The 15471-nt window shown below is 52.6% G+C and overlaps 1 protein-coding gene across 3 annotated transcripts in view; it reads right to left on the reverse strand.

Annotated features, from left to right (window-relative positions):
• Positions 1–3435: 3435 nt before the first annotated feature.
• Positions 3436–15471, reverse strand: part of LOC144950439 (zinc finger E-box-binding homeobox 2-like) — a 50601-nt gene continuing 38565 nt past the window's right edge. For 2 of the 3 annotated variants that reach the window (XM_078880589.1, XM_078880665.1), the window contains exons 3-9: positions 14425–14499; positions 11224–11388; positions 9951–10126; positions 9023–9128; positions 6739–8615; positions 5869–6061; positions 3436–4980 (exon numbers count right to left, since the gene is read on the reverse strand). In XM_078880589.1, coding sequence (XP_078736715.1) covers positions 4436–4980; positions 5869–6061; positions 6739–8615; positions 9023–9128; positions 9951–10126; positions 11224–11388; positions 14425–14499 — 3137 coding nt within the window. In that variant the 3' untranslated portion in view covers positions 3436–4435. The remainder of the gene's footprint in view (positions 4981–5868; positions 6062–6738; positions 8616–9022; positions 9129–9950; positions 10127–11223; positions 11389–14424; positions 14500–15471) is intronic. The other variant, XM_078880737.1, reaches the window with a different exon arrangement.

The raw sequence follows: 15471 nt of genomic DNA on the forward strand, positions 1-15471 counted from the left end.
GCGGCCGGGCACGGAACGCAAATGGCCAGAGAGAGAGAGAAGGGGAATGTTTGGCTGGCTTCTGATGTTTTTTTTTCTTCTTGAACTTCTTCTGCCCGTTGGACAACGTTACACGCGATTGGTGAACATCGCACGGCACGTGTTATGTAAACAGAGCCGACCAGCGCAATGCCGTTGTGAATAAAATATATATATTAACTCGTGTTTGTCGTCATCCCACGCGTGTCGGTCAGGCACGGATGTACAGCCTGAGCATTGATTGTCTGAGGAGGGTCGCATATTAACAAATCGATCCCTTGCCGAGTCACGTACATCCTTGGCAGGCATCAAGTTACAAATCGCCGTTCATCAAAACCCCTCCGGCGCACCGCTACAAACTCTTAACAGTCAACAGCGCAAGCCAAGTGAATTACTTCCCGCGTAAGGGCATGCTGCAATCCTGCAGACACGACGGTATTGTATGTATGTTGAACCTCTTTCACACACGGTACCTAGCCAACCGTCGTTCATCGGAGGTGCGGGGGAACGACAACAAACTAAAGCACAGAAAGCATGTTTAAAGATGTTAATGTTTCAATCTAGACGATTTAAAAGTGCGTATCTCTTGGTGGCTTCCGAATGTCGGAAGGAAGAGCGTTCCAGACGGCCACAGAAGCGCATCTGAAAGCGCGCGATACGGCGACCATCTTTGTTTGCTACAATAATTAGTTCCAGCATCCACTCCCCACAAGTCACCAGAGGACCACATTTGCATTGTGCCATCAACTTAAATTCACACAACGCCAAGTTCAACTGCGCACGATATTTATGCACAAAGCACTGATTGAGCAACACATAAAACGCTTTCAAGGGATTACACTTTATATATTGGTGCTTATCCTCAGAGCCAGGAGTGGCAATTCCACATTCCTAAGGTGGATCAAATGATGTTTAGTCCGATCAATAATTTCCGATGGGTAGTTTATCAGCTGTTGCACTGTGGCAGAGTGCAGAAGCTGGCCAATCGCGAGGCTGCGAGTCCAGATCTTGGTCAGGGAATGTCTCGGCCATTCACCTCTACAGGGTCAATACATCGGGAACAATTATTTTTTGGTGGTGAAGTCAGCAGTGTTTGTACTTGAGGAAGATGTACCCCCTGCCGTGGGATTCTGCGATGTCCACCACTCGCTCAGTGCCGTCAACACATTGGGTGGGAAACCTTTTTGGACTGTTTGAAGGAAGTTTAAGTCGTAGAATCGGTTACAGCGCCGGTGGCTAGTGCACAGATTGCCCATCAAAAAGTTGTAAATTAAAAAATCATCTCTCGGGGGTCAATAAAGCGAGTACTACTTTGTGGAAAGCAAACAGAGGTTGTCCTACCGGTGTTTTTCACTCATTTTCAGAGGGGGGGAACACTTTCGCCATGAAGGCATCACACGTGTAAAACCATTTGGGGTTTCGACAGCAGCATGATTGGGGGGGGGGGTGTTTTCACATTTGCGTCATGTCGGGGGCCGCTCTAAAGGCCACCACGGGCCGCTGGTGGCCTTGCGGGCCTTGCAATGAAGAAGTCTGTGGCCTATACAATACACTCACCCTGCTGTGGAAATGTGCACATGTCCCACCACCGACTCACAGTTCTGCAGGCAAGTTATTTATGTATTTTAATTATTATTATTATTAGATGGGCACTACCCCACGCTCATTTGAGTGTAAAAATCACACGCGCTTTGACCGTGGGCTGACTTACAGAGCCGCGCTGCGAGTACCCCACGGCCCCCAGTCAACGTCACTTCAACCACGACGCTTCAACGACGGCACGCCGAGCCGGTGAGCACCCGGGTGAGGGTTGACAATCAGCACTCGGGTGTGGTGTGAAGAGAATGAGGTAGGTCCGTGCAGTGGTTCGGGGGGGGGGGGGGGAGTGCTGCGTTCGTCGAGGGCGAGGGCCGTCCACGCTCCTTTCGGGACCGGACGTCATCCCAGGAATCTCTCCGCGGTGCTCCATGTGGCTCACAGACCCTCGTGCCGTTCACAGACCAGGGCAACAGGACTCAAAGCTGTCCTCCCCTGAGCTCTCTCTCTCCCTGGCCGCCGTGAGCTCTCTCCACCTCTCCCTTGCTCTTCCGTAACATCGCTCTGGTTACCACTTTCCTGTAAACCCACCTCCCCCAGTATCTGCTCTCGCTTAATCTCTATTCCCAGTCTTCACTCTCCCTTATCCTCTCTTTCCAGTATTTGCTCTCCTTTAACCCCCCCCCCCCCATCACTGACTTTCCCTTAACCTCTCCTTGGAAGGTAGCGCCTGTGTGGGTTAATCGGACACAATGACGGGGGAGCAAGATGCCAAGTCACAAATCATGAAATCACTCTCATTCACTCACTCGCTTATTCATTCCTTTGTTCCCATTCACCGCTTCAGCCTCTCATTCACCCACTTGCCCACCGAAGGGACACTGTTGGTCCCCCCCCCCCCCCCCCCGATGTGAGTGATGGCCTTTCGCCAGCTTAAATATAAAAAAGTCGCGCCTTTTGACAGGAATTGCCTGCGATTCCTTCGCATCGGCAGTGCGGGAGGAAAGTCCAACGGCGCTTGCGTGAAAGGGGCCCGGTTGAGTGACCGCGGACGCAATGGCGCAAAAGAAGAAGAAAAAAGGGCGACACCACGCGGCCCTTAAATCACGTCTTGCGATGGTGGCTGCACGTGGGGTGTGTTTGATCGCGAGCTTCTCTTCCCTGTGGCCCTCTCGCCCGTTCGTCACGGCCTCGCCACCGACTGAACTCTCTCGCCCAATTGCTCTTCTGTCCTGCGAAGTCGCCATCGCCACCACCGCTATATTTGGAATTTTATTTCACTTAAAATACACCCATGAAATGGGTTTTTTTTTCTTTCGCATTTGAATAAAAAATGCATTCGCTCGTGATGTGTGTTGAGCCTCTTTCGCACCGCACGTAGCAGACCGTGCTACAATCGGAGGTGCGGGGGGAGGGGGGAGGACAACACACACGCTTCTGTTTACTTAATGGGAGAACGTTAATTTCGAACTCTGGTTATACGCAAGCAATGGAAGTGTGCGTTTCTTGTCCTAAGAGAGGATCGCGCATGCGGGAGGTGCACACCGACACCACCCACCCCCCGTGGCCCCCTGTCGCGTCGAGATGTACCTGCGCCCGGCACCACCGTGTGGGAACACGCGACTCGGCTCGTGGACACGTCGCTTTGGATTTGTGCAGCCGAGCAGCTCGAGACAAAGCAGGGGACAAGGCCCAGGACCACTCACTGGGGCAGCACAATGGGTCTGAAACAGGGGGGGGGGGGTGGCAGGGAGGGAGGGAGGGGGGGGTGGCGGGCAGAAGGGGGGAGAGGGGGCAGGGTGATGCCCCCCCCCCCCCCCTGGCCCGCATTGCAGAGCAATGCGATCATTACGATAAAGACGCTGAGATTTATTTCTGAGTTTTAATGTACAAATTCAAGTGTTGGCAGCCTTGGCTGCATCGGTAAACAAAATGTATTCAAATGGAAGCTCGTTAAAAACGGGGTTGTACATCCAGGAAAAATACTGACGTTTGTCAAACAGCAACTTCGAAAGAGAACGCTGAAATGCACTGCAAAAATAGTACGCGCAGTACAACGCAGACCAGTGGTCTGAACGATTTGTGAAAATGTTACAAATATCTTGCTCAAAGAGTATTAATACTGAATCATGTTCTGGCTGGCAATTAGAAACAACAACAACAACAACATCATCATTCTACTTGCATCTAAAACGGAATGAATAAATTACAGAGATGGCAACGTGTAAAAAAAAACAAACAAACATGAAAACAACGAAACATAAATTAACGGTCACCACAGCTTAAGAGAGACGACGGTGCACGTGGGAGCACCTCTAGGGTGACGATGATAATACCGTGACGACGACAACAACAACAACAAGAACCGAGGAGGAATTGCACAAACAGTGTAAACTACACAAGCTGCATGCTATGTCAAATAATACTGTGTGAATGTTTAGCAGAATACTTTTATCTTTCCGAGACTAACAAAAACAAAGCTTTAACATTTTAAACATTGAGTAACACTGCTTTTGTAAAAGATGGCACTGGTAGAAAACTTATTATTTTTTTAAGTATGCATATAAAAGGCTTTTTCCAGATCGTTCTTGTATCTCCCAACTACAGATGTTCCTAATCATAGCATTATCTATCCACATTTAACATGCCCATTTTCTAACTCCGTCTTCCACCTCTTTACAATCATTTTAATACGAAAAACACCTAGCCTGTAGTACCCACTCATTCCAACAGCATTTGAGTTAGTCCAGAAATACCTTTGTTCAAAAAAACCGTTCCTACATAATTTACACATTCTGTGTCCAGAAAACATACTTCAGGCACGGCAGTGGTCTAGTTGCAACACAACACATTTGTTCTCAGAAAGTCAGAGGCAGACCAGTTAGTCATCACAAGTCAAAGCATCATTGTCATTTGCCCCATCAGATCCGGATTTTGTTTCTTGGTCTTCACCCGGCGGAGCCTCCATCACAGTATCATCTCCGTCAGCACCGTTCAACTCAACGGCGGGATCTCTCTCTTCGTTTCCCACAGCCCCCGCGCCGCGCGCATCCTCCGACTCTGCCTCGTCATTCCGGTCCTCTGCGACGGCACAACCCTCCGCCCCGAATCCGTCCTCGCCCTCGTTGAGCTCTTCGGCGCTTTCCTGCGACTCCGTCGCCCCGAGCTCCGCTCCCAGCGCCCCCAAATCCGCTCCCGACAAGCCTTGCCGCCCCCCCGGCGCGCCCGGCTCCCCGGGGTCTCCGCGCCGGCAGTACGAGTAGCGGTGGTTCATGTGCTGCGAGTAGGAGCCCGAGTGCGAGAAGCGCTTGCCGCAGCGGTCGCAGCGGTACGGCTTCTCGCCCGAGTGCAGCCGCGAGTGCTCGATGAGGTGGTGCTTGTGCTTGAACGCCTTGTTGCACACGTCGCACTGGTGGGGACGCTTGCCTGCGACGGACAGGGAACGGCGGCGCAATGTTATCACCCTCGCCCGGCATGCAGGTGGTCACGGGTTCGATCCCGGCACTGATAGCCCGATGTATATTTGGAGTTTGCGTGTTCTCTCTCCCCATGGTGGCGTGGATTTATCCTCCAGGCGTGTTTGGTTCCCCCCCCCCCCCCCCACATTTATAAACATGCATTTAGAGTATTTGGCTGCTATAAATTTCCACGTGAAAAGCCACTTAATTGGGCTACAATTTGTGATCGCTAGGTCGATTCTGAAAAAGAGCTACGTAGCTCAGTGGGCCTTACTTGGTGAAAATAAGAGTTAAGCGGGTTTTTTGTTGTTGTAAAAGAAAACATCAGCGAGGCTGGGGAGGCTGCGAGATTCATTGCACGTGGCTAACGGTATGAAACCAGGGTGGTAAATACAGCGGTGCCCACTGGGGATACTCTTCATCGCCGACATTATAAGCCCCAACATGAAATCGGTTTTACAAATAAACACCAGCTGTGCTGCTAATTGCACTCCGGCTTTGTTGCACGGGAGTGTTTCTCTCATGCTGGTGGGTGAGCAGCGTGTTGACATTACGAGGCAGCGACACCCAGAAACCAAAAATACCCAAGCGAGCGGGCACACGCACGCACGCACGCACGCAACCGCGCACAGAATCGTGTTTCTGGGCGACGCCGGTTTATTATACGGCGTGTCCGTCATGCCATTCATTCTTCCATTTCGTTCAAAAATTAAGTAAGGAAAACAAGCGACGACGGTCGTGCGTCACCCGATTATAATCAATCATCTGCCCGCACCTCCGGAGAAGTCGTGCGAGAGCGCGCGACGGACGAAACCCGCCGCTCGCGGGCACAAGCGCGCGGGGACGCAACGCGTACCTGTGTGCTCGTACTTGTGGCGCAGCAACGAGCTGCTCTTGTGGAAGGTTTTGTCGCACAGGTCACAGGCGAACGAGCCCCCGGGCACGCACTCCCCCCTCCTCTGCCGCTTGCGCGTCGGCACTCCCGAGTCGGAGTCCGTCACCTCGTCCGAGCCCACGGGGCTTCCCTCTCCCCGCTCAGGAGACTCTCCCTGTGGAGCGCGATCGCCGGTGAGCCGAGGTTAACCGACGGAATTCCTCTCCTTTGCGTATTTGTCTCTCAGCGACCCACTCGGCCACCCGCTCAGCCACCCACTCAGCCACCCACTCAGCAACCCACTCAGCGACCCGCTCAGCGACCCACCCGCTCAGCTACCCACCCACTCATCCAACCGTTCAGCTACCCACTTAGCCAACCGTTCAGCTACCCACTCAGCAACCCACTCAGCGACCCACTCACTCAGCTACCCACCTACTCAACTACCCACCCACTCATCCAACCACTCAGCTATCCACTCACTCAGCTACTCACTCACCCAGCTACACCCACTCAGCTACATCCTTATGGATGTGCACAATGTCAGCAGCGTTGATTCAGAACAAGCAAATTCTGGAATCGATATTCGACATACAGTGTCTCATCAGCCGAGGCAGACTCGCTTGCATCAACATTTTATCTGCAGGGACCCTCTCTTTAATATGTGGATCCGAGTTCGACGCAAAATTACATAATACGAAGGATATAAGCAACGAAACATTCATACATCTATCTCTCCGCACAATGAACAAGGTTCAACACGTGAATTGTAAACCAATGGCACCACCTGTGCGTGTGTGCACATGCTTCCGTGTTAGTCCAACAGCGCAATCTCGAAGCCGTTGCTCTTACGTGTGCAAAGTGGCGCATCTGAAGGCCCCTCTTGTCGTGGAAGTCGGCGAGAGCAGCCGCGTCCGCAAGGCCTCTGTACGGTGACATGTGGGACAGCAAGGCTGCTTGGTCCAGGCCCATGTAGGGCCTCAGGCCGGGGTAACCCATGTGGAGGGCCGGAATCAGACCGGGCGGCGACGAAAAGGTGTTGAGCGGCGGAAAGGCCGTGAACACGGGGCCGTTGCCGTAGCTGGAAGTGACCATGTTAATTATTGGTTTGTTCTCGTGTAAATGGTCAACACTGTTGTTCGATGAGCCATTGGTCATGTAAGAAGCACTCGAGTCGAGCTTGGCGTTCGATTTTCTTTTGACGCTTTTCAGAGCTGAGGATCTCTTCATGTAAGTTAAGTTTAACGGCTCCTCTTTGCAATTAACACCGCTCGAATTATGGAAATTAGCGAAGCCTGTCTCTCTAAGCCTCACTTTGCTCAACTTTGGCACCGACAAGTCGAGCGGCTGGGCCTGTTCTTGACCGTGGTGAAGGCCGTTCGCCACGCCGTTGGGCTGCCCGTTCTTCGCGTGACCTGCTCCGGGGCCGTGCAGGGCGCCTCTGCCTCTAGGCGAGTCGGACCGGGCACCCATCGGCGAGCCCAGTGGGTGCTGCACCGGACTTCCCTCCCTGCCGTAGCCGACCTGCCCAGCCGGAGAACAGCCGCGGCTCACCGGTGACAGGGCGAGCTTGTAGGAGGGCGAGCTGGACGCACAGTGCTCTTGCACTCTGCCCGCTGCGTTGGATTTCTTATCCAGCCACTTGGAGAGAACGTCTCTGGGGAGGCTCATGGCCAACGATATCTTAATCAACTCCTCGGGACTTGGCTCAACATTTCTGGCAAAGCAATACGACTTCAGGAAAGCCAATTGGTCTCCGAGCGCCGTTGCGCGGCTCCCTTTTAACCCCTTTCCAGCCGACAATTTCAACTTCTTTGGTTGAGCCGGAGACGAAGGTTGCGGCGCTGACGGTTGAAGCACCGCCTTGATCTCGTCGTTCATCTTGCAGAGATAGCGCTCGTGTTGGTGCAGAGGTATTGGACTTGGAAATGGTTCGTTGCAATACTGGCAGGCGTGGTGAGCCGCCCCTTCCACGTGGGAAGAACGCTCGTCCAGATCCGGCTCTTCCGTCTTTATCTTGACGGACGGACGCCGCGTGGCCTCCAGCCCAATGCTCCGCAGGAAGTCCTCCTCGTCGGCGTCGAACTTTTTCTCGGAACGCGCGCCACAGTCGTCCTCGTTGCCATCGTGACTTGAGCTCTGGGTGGATTTGGGAGACGTGGCGGTGGTCGCTTCCCTCTTGACGGCGTCAGCCATCAAGGCACCGGCAACTGGAGATGCCTTCGCCTGGCAATGGAAGCCGTCCGCGCCGCCGTTCCTCTTCCCCGGGCCGTGCGCCGGATGGCCGTCGCTCGCCGGCCCCGCCGCGCCGCGCTGACCGCCGAGACCGAACTCGCGGTCCCACCGCCGGGCCGCGGCGAGCGCGTGAGCGGCCGCGGCGACGCCCCCCGTCGATGCGTAGCCGTTCAGGAAGGGAGCGAGGCCGGAGAGTCCGCGCGACGCCACGACGACGGTGCCCTCGTAGTCGCCGCCCGCGAATTCCGCCGGCTCTTCCTTGACCCGCAGGTGGGCTGTGGGGCACTCTGCCGAGGGGGGGCTGGCGGCGGCGGCGGCGATGCCGACGACGGGGGAGCGCGGCGGCGAGGGAGCCCGGCACGGCGCCGCGGCCGCCCGCGCCCTGCCGTTCACCGGGACGGAGCCGACGCACTTCTTGCTGCTGATGTGCGAGCTGTACGAGCCCGAGTGAGAGAAGCGCTTCTTGCAATTTGGGCACTCGTATGGCTTCTCCCCTGCAATTACAAACAAATATATCGATGGTAGAGGTTTCCGGGTTACATCGCGTAAATATAAATGTGTCGTTAAACCCGACACAACCAATTCGTTAAGTTTGCTGACGCGAACAAAACATGGAGATTCATTACTAGCTTAGCACGCCGGTGTGCTGGAGAGTAAACCTACGACATTTACAATTCAAGTACGACGTTTCGCCAGTAATTACAACCAGCATCATCAGGTGGACAGCCAGAATTGTGGATCATATTGGTCGCGAAGGTCGCCGTGTTAAACCAAAAAATATGTACGCATCATCCAAAGTGCCATGTAGTGCAGCGAATGCAGCCTGCGCTGTAGACATATGCGCAGGAATGAAATCAGTGGGTGCGTTCTGCCAAACGTTACGGTGTTCCATCACACTCACCGCTGTGGATGCGGAAGTGTTCCTTGAGGTGGTGCTTGTACTTGAAGGCTTTCCCACACTCTGTGCACTTAAACTTGCGGCTCCCGGCAGCGGGAGGCTGACCCTGCTGCGCAAAGACGGAACAGAGGTGCGAAGTGAGAATCAGAATATTTTTTATTTCCTGGAGGAATCGGATGAGCTGTAAAGCTCTTTAGCACAGATGTTCGGTAGGGGCAAGTAAGCGCGACTCCGCAAGCAGCTCGACGACGCAATGCGACGGCGCAACGCGGTTCAAACTTCTTTTCCCCCGCACACATTCAAACGGACGCATTCAGACAGACGTATTCAGACGGACGCATTCAGACGGACGCATTCAGACGGACGCATTCAGACGGACGCATTCAGACGGACGCATTCAGACGGACGCATTCAGACGGACGCATTCAGACGGACGCATTCAGACAGACGAATTCAGACGGACACATTCAGACGGACACATTCAGACGGACGCATTCAGACAGACACATTCAGACGGACACATTCAGACGGACACATTCAGACGGACGCATTCAGACAGACGTATTCAGACGGACACATTCAGACGGACGCATTCAGACGGACACATTCAGACGGACGCATTCAGACACATTCAGACAGACACATTCAGACAGACACATTCAGACGGACGCATTCAGACAGACGCATTCAGACGGACACATTCAGATGGATGCATTCAGACACATTCAGACAGACACATTCAGACAGACACATTCAGACGGACACATTCAGACGGACACATTCAGACGGACGCATTCAGACGGACGTATTCAGACAGATGCATTCAGACTGACGCTTTCAGACAGACGCATTCAGACGGACGCATTCAGACGACCGAGCCGCCGCTGTAAATTGCCCACGTGCGACGATGCCGGCAAACGTGGTCAATTACCTCGCCCGCCTGGGGAGGAGGAGGCGGTGCTTTGTGGAGATCCACGACGCCACCGTCGCCCGCGGCCCTCTCGTGCCGGTAGCGGATGTGCTCCCGGAGCGAGCTCAGCCGTTTGTAGCCGCGGTCGCAGTGCGGGCACGCCAGCAGCGCGGCAAACGCGCCGGGCGTCCTCGCGCCTAGCGGGGAGGCACAGGATGAGGGATCGCGTCTAGAGGTGCCCCTCCCGTCACGCCCCGCGCAGCCGAGATGTGATCCGACCGATTTAACGGACTGCTATCGAGTCGGAAAGATCGGCATTCCCGTTGACGAATTGCGCGCGTAGCAACTGATATGTATAGATTCGTGTATGTTGCAGGTTCAAAGGGTTACGTGATCCTTCCAGACACTGGTGGCCGCTACGTTCAGCGCATTGTTAATAATGAGAAGATAATGATTGTTCTCGAATCAAATTCCGACCCTGAATTGTAACGATTCACCGGGGAGGTGAATCACTGTATCTCCATTGTGTATACAGTTGACGTTGTTATTGCCCATTAACACTCCGCGAAATTGCTTGTGCTTGTACTGCCCTCGGCATAAACGATGCTGAATTTTTGCATTATGCATTCCAGCTCCAACCCCTGAAGACGCACCAAGGAATGTATCAGCGGGCATTCGGTGTTCATGTAATGTTCAACAGAATGAAGTTAGCATTTCTGAAATCATTCTACTGTCATCTGGTTTTCAGAAGGGGCTTTTGAGTTTTTAATTTTAATGTGGTCCAATAAAAGCCGCGTTATGAAAGCCGGCAATAAGTCTTTATTGTGACGCAACTTTAGACACACGCTGCCGTCACCGAGCGGAGCAGCGCTTCTTACTGCGCACGCACATCACAGCTGATCATTAAAAGACATTCAATTCAAATCAAAATAACTCGATGCCCGAATTGAGCATACAGCAGTGCTCATCGCCACTGGGGAACATCTGCCCATTTGTAGAAATGCCATGTTCCTATGACGGGGCCAGTTTATAGAAATAAAAAAAAAACGACTCCTGACAATCCACAAAGTGGTGCTAATTGTATCAACCCTGGAGCGACTATGATGATGACCGATTCAACCCAGAACCACAATTTGAGCTCGTCACCTTACGAGCGCTTTAGCACAGTGACATCGGCTGTTACACCGCCAGTAGTAGCAACAGTAAGCGAGCACCAGCAATGGCAAACAGCAGCAGCTGCAGCTGCAGCAGCAGCAGGTGGCGGCGGCATCGAAGGGCGTGTGCGTCCGCTCACCGTTGTGCCTGCGGAGGAGGCTCTCGGGTGAGGCCCGGTGCCCTGGGCCCTCGTCGGGGTCCTCGGGGAAGATGACGGCGGTGTCGCGGCGCCGCAGGAACTCGGCGAGGCCGTCTTCGCCGGGCCCCTCGCCGCCGTCAGCGGCCGCGAGCCCCTCCTGCGCGTCTGCCGACGGAGGGGGGGATTGCGAGCGTCAAGGTTCCGCCACCGAGAGTCGTCGCACGCCCCGAGCAGCACGTGGGCACGCGCGAAGCGTGGCAGTGGTCGAACGTTACCGCGTTGAGAAGGTTTTCCGAATTCGAAGGCAAGCGGGGTTCTTCATTTTCTTCGCCGAAATAAGATATTTGCTTACTTTTTTTTTTTAACTCAGGTGCACTGTGGCACCGTGTTTGCGACTTTTGTCCGCGGAGTTTCTGTACTCCCTGGCAATGCCGCGGTTTGTGCTCTGGACTGGGCTCCTATTTAAATATAACCAAAAAATTAATCACGTTTTGTAAAATGCTGTTCACGTCTCTGTCGAGTGGGGGAGGGTCGAGATGAAGAGTGACACTACGCTTACGCGATGATCCGACCCAAAAGTAACTTGATTGTCAATCACAATATTGGTCGTGAAAGCCGACCTATGAAATCAACAACCCATGTCCCCGACAGATTGATGCACATTACGAGATAAACATCTCTGGGCAAGCAACAAGCAACAAGTTTATCTCTAAAAAAGAGCCAATAGCTCAGTGGGCTTTACCTGGTGAACATAAACAATTTACGTTTTTAAGTTTATCTCGTCACCGTAGCAATAAATGCTCCTCTCATCTCACAGTTATTTCGAAAGACGGCCTCCCCGATGCTTGGCGTCACATTGAATTCCCAAACGCAACATTACTAATGCTCCGAGTGCAAATGGGCCACGTTGATTGCGGTTATTTCCCACAGGCGAACACGCACGACCGTGAACAAAACCACTCGCGGCCAATCTCACCGCGCATGGACGATGGCAGAAATTGGGACGCGTCAAGATTTTCCTAACAACGTTTATTTTTCTACGCTTTTCTTCACAGGGGCATGTTCGCCAGCTGGCCTTCAAAGATAAACACGAGCAAATAGTTTTTATTTTTTTAAATCAAGCCCCATATGATTTTTTTAAACAAAGAACAAAAGTGCCTCGTGAAATACCGTCAATATTTCTTTAACCATATGCTATCAAGATCGTGGACTTTATTAATGCGGCGAGTCGGCAGCTATGCTGCTGCGTGGGTTTGTCGTCTTAAGGGGCGAGGCATCAGCCCCTTTGAACGGTCCGCACAGATGCTTTATCTACTGCCTCCGCCAACGTATCACACAAACACACGTTTGGGCAATAACACGCTTTTAACTACAGCTCAAGAGCATGGCTCTCTGCAGTAACCATGACTGCTGGCTCATAAAACACGTTAATGATAATGCAACGCTAATAACTAATTAACGCTGCTCGGTGTCCACGATGCATTAAACTCTACAAATATTGAACGCGCAACCTTTGTTATACGGCGAATCCCAGGCCTCTTAACGCCACCGCCGAATAGTTTATGCACGGCTCACTTTCGCCCACCGTAATGCGCACTCCCGCGTTTGGCTACGTACGACGCGAGAGAGGTTCAACATACACACATACATTGCACTGCACCATTTGGCACGGCCTCTGCCATGAGAATGTCGAATTTCCACCGCTGACCAACGAGACCAATTTCGATCGGAACGGAAATCGCGACTACCAAGAAGATGTACGAGTTGGAAGACACTTTGACTTCCACACCGCGTAGAGAGCTTTTGGGAACAGAGCGATCAAAAAGTTGCGGCGACCTCACATTCAAAGTTTACTTTTTAGTTAAGTGAAGGCATCCGCTGCACGCTCAAATATCGCTTGACAGCGCTCTTCACCCTCACTGGCCACCTTGGGCTAGCGGTGGACACTCCATGTTCTGATGGTGGGGGGGGTGATCATTACAATGGTGTGTAGAACAATACACGCCAGCCTCCGAGTTGATGTCCGATTCTTAAAAACAGTGGCCACTAATTATACACCCCCCCCCCCAACTTAATGTCACCAGCACGGTGGCGAGATGTGAACTCCCTCGCCTGGTATACAGAAGGTCGTGGGTTCTATCCCAACCCAGACGCCTGCTGCTGCTGCTGCTGCTGCTGATGATGCTGCTGCTGCTGCTGATAATGATGCTGCTGCTGATGATGATGCTGCTGCTGCTGCTGCTGCTGCTGCTGCTGCTGATGATGCTGCTGCTGCTGCTGCTGATGATGCTGCTGCTGATGCTGATGATGATGATGCTGCTGCTGCTGCTGATGATGCTACTGCTGCTGCTGATGATGATGATGATGCTGCTGATGATGATGCTGCTGTATATTTGGAGTATATTTTGAGTGGTCTCGTGGATCTTTCTCCGGGTCATCCGGTTTTTCCCCCCAAATTTAGAATCAACGTGCATTTAGAGTATTTGGCTGCTATACATTTCCACGTGATAAGCCACTTTGTGGCCAGGTCACTTCTGAAAAAGAGCTTCCTAGCTCAGTGGGCCTTATCTGGTAAAATAAAAATAGTTTAGTTTTAACTAAATATCAACTCTGATAGAGAAGCGTTCCTCGTGTTCCTCGTGGTGAGTTCTTGCCTGAGTGTTAACAGCGCGTGACTGACCGATCGATCGATCGAACACACGCTATTCGTGAGAGCGCATCCATCGTGTTGGCTGTACTGCAATGGATACGGGGCAAGGCTCTAGAACTGAGAATGACATGGGTTCTATGGAATCAATCGCTGCTATGAAAACAACAAAGTTTTATGTTTGCAAGAGTTCGGTGCAAAGGTGAAACACGTTTGAGATTTTATTACCAAATTTAAATAACTCATGCTCTGAATTATACATTTGAAAATAAACATTAAAAAGTCTTGCCGATTGCATCGTCTCTCCAAAGGTTACATTCTTTCCCTTTTGATAGTTTTTTTTCTCTCCCGATTTTAACCATTAGGAACACGTTGGGCCATCATTGTTTTTCTAAACAAACTGTGGGCGTGGGAAACGCAGGGCGTGTGAATGACAATGACATTTGAGTGAATCTGCCGGGGAAAGAGGTGCACCTTTAACAACGGGTTAATTACAGAGCAGGGGGCAGGCGGCTAACGCACCTATGAGTGGACACTTAATTTGATCGCTATACCTGGGTCGTCGACACGTCCTTGAGAGCCGAGAGAGGCTTCGGTGCCCGGGGCGTCGCTGTGATCTTCCATTTCCTCTGAAACGCGGACAGAGAAAGAGAAGAAAGGATGGGGGGGGGGGGGATGGTGGTGGAACTCCATGAGCCAAAGTGATTGCGCTTGTTTCTCGTGCGGCAAAGGCCCCCGCTGGCTCACACCTGCTGAGAGGAAAGGCCGAGCTCCGACAGTTTTAAATGAAGGAGAGGGTGTCAAGCGTTTGCCCCGCAGTCGCGCATAATACCTGGCCGTATTGCATTGGGCTGCCCGCCTCCCTCTCACTCCAACCCTCTCACTTTGCCGCTAGCTCTCATTAATTCCTTGCGAGTAAACAGTGGAAGTCTTCGGAATGTTAAGCCACTTTTCAGAAAGTTTCTTTCTCTCGCATTCACCCAAGAGCCCCCTCCCCCCCCGCCCCCCGCCCCTAGTTTGTCGCGATGCACAGACAAGCGCTCCCACGGGGCAAGCAGAAACAAATTAGCTGGCGACACTTAAGCCATATAACTTGGTTGACAAGTGTCATTTAGGCTCAGCGTTTGCTTTAAAAAAAAAATTCCCTTTTTTTAAATCAAGGGTGAAACCTCTGCGAATACGTAGCTTAACGGAGATGCCACCGCCTGTGTTGGAAAATACGGCACTGCCGGCTGTCTTGCGATACCGCTGCCGGCAAGTGTGGCACGCCCGGCTCTGGTTGGCCCACCCCGAACCGCTGAACGTAATTCTCACTTGGCGCGACGTTGTGCGCCGGTGAAATTCGCCGCAATCCAAAATAACGTGTGGCCACGTGGCCCAGGGGTAGAGCGAGTGGCTCGCAATCGGAAGGCTGCGAGTTCAAACCGTCGTTTGGGGGGGGGGAAGTTGATTCAGCCCATCATGTCGCCCGGGGTCGTTTAAACGAATACCGCTTTATTCTCCCACCGCCATAGGAAGATGAAATTCCCACCAGTGGCAATGAATCGGTACACGTGAGACGATCACAGCTGCCTCAATGCTCGCTGGAGCAGAACATATAC

Source organism: Lampetra fluviatilis, chromosome 1 (assembly GCF_964198595.1).
Source record: "Lampetra fluviatilis chromosome 1, kcLamFluv1.1, whole genome shotgun sequence".
Classification (NCBI taxonomy): domain Eukaryota; kingdom Metazoa; phylum Chordata; class Hyperoartia; order Petromyzontiformes; family Petromyzontidae; genus Lampetra; species Lampetra fluviatilis.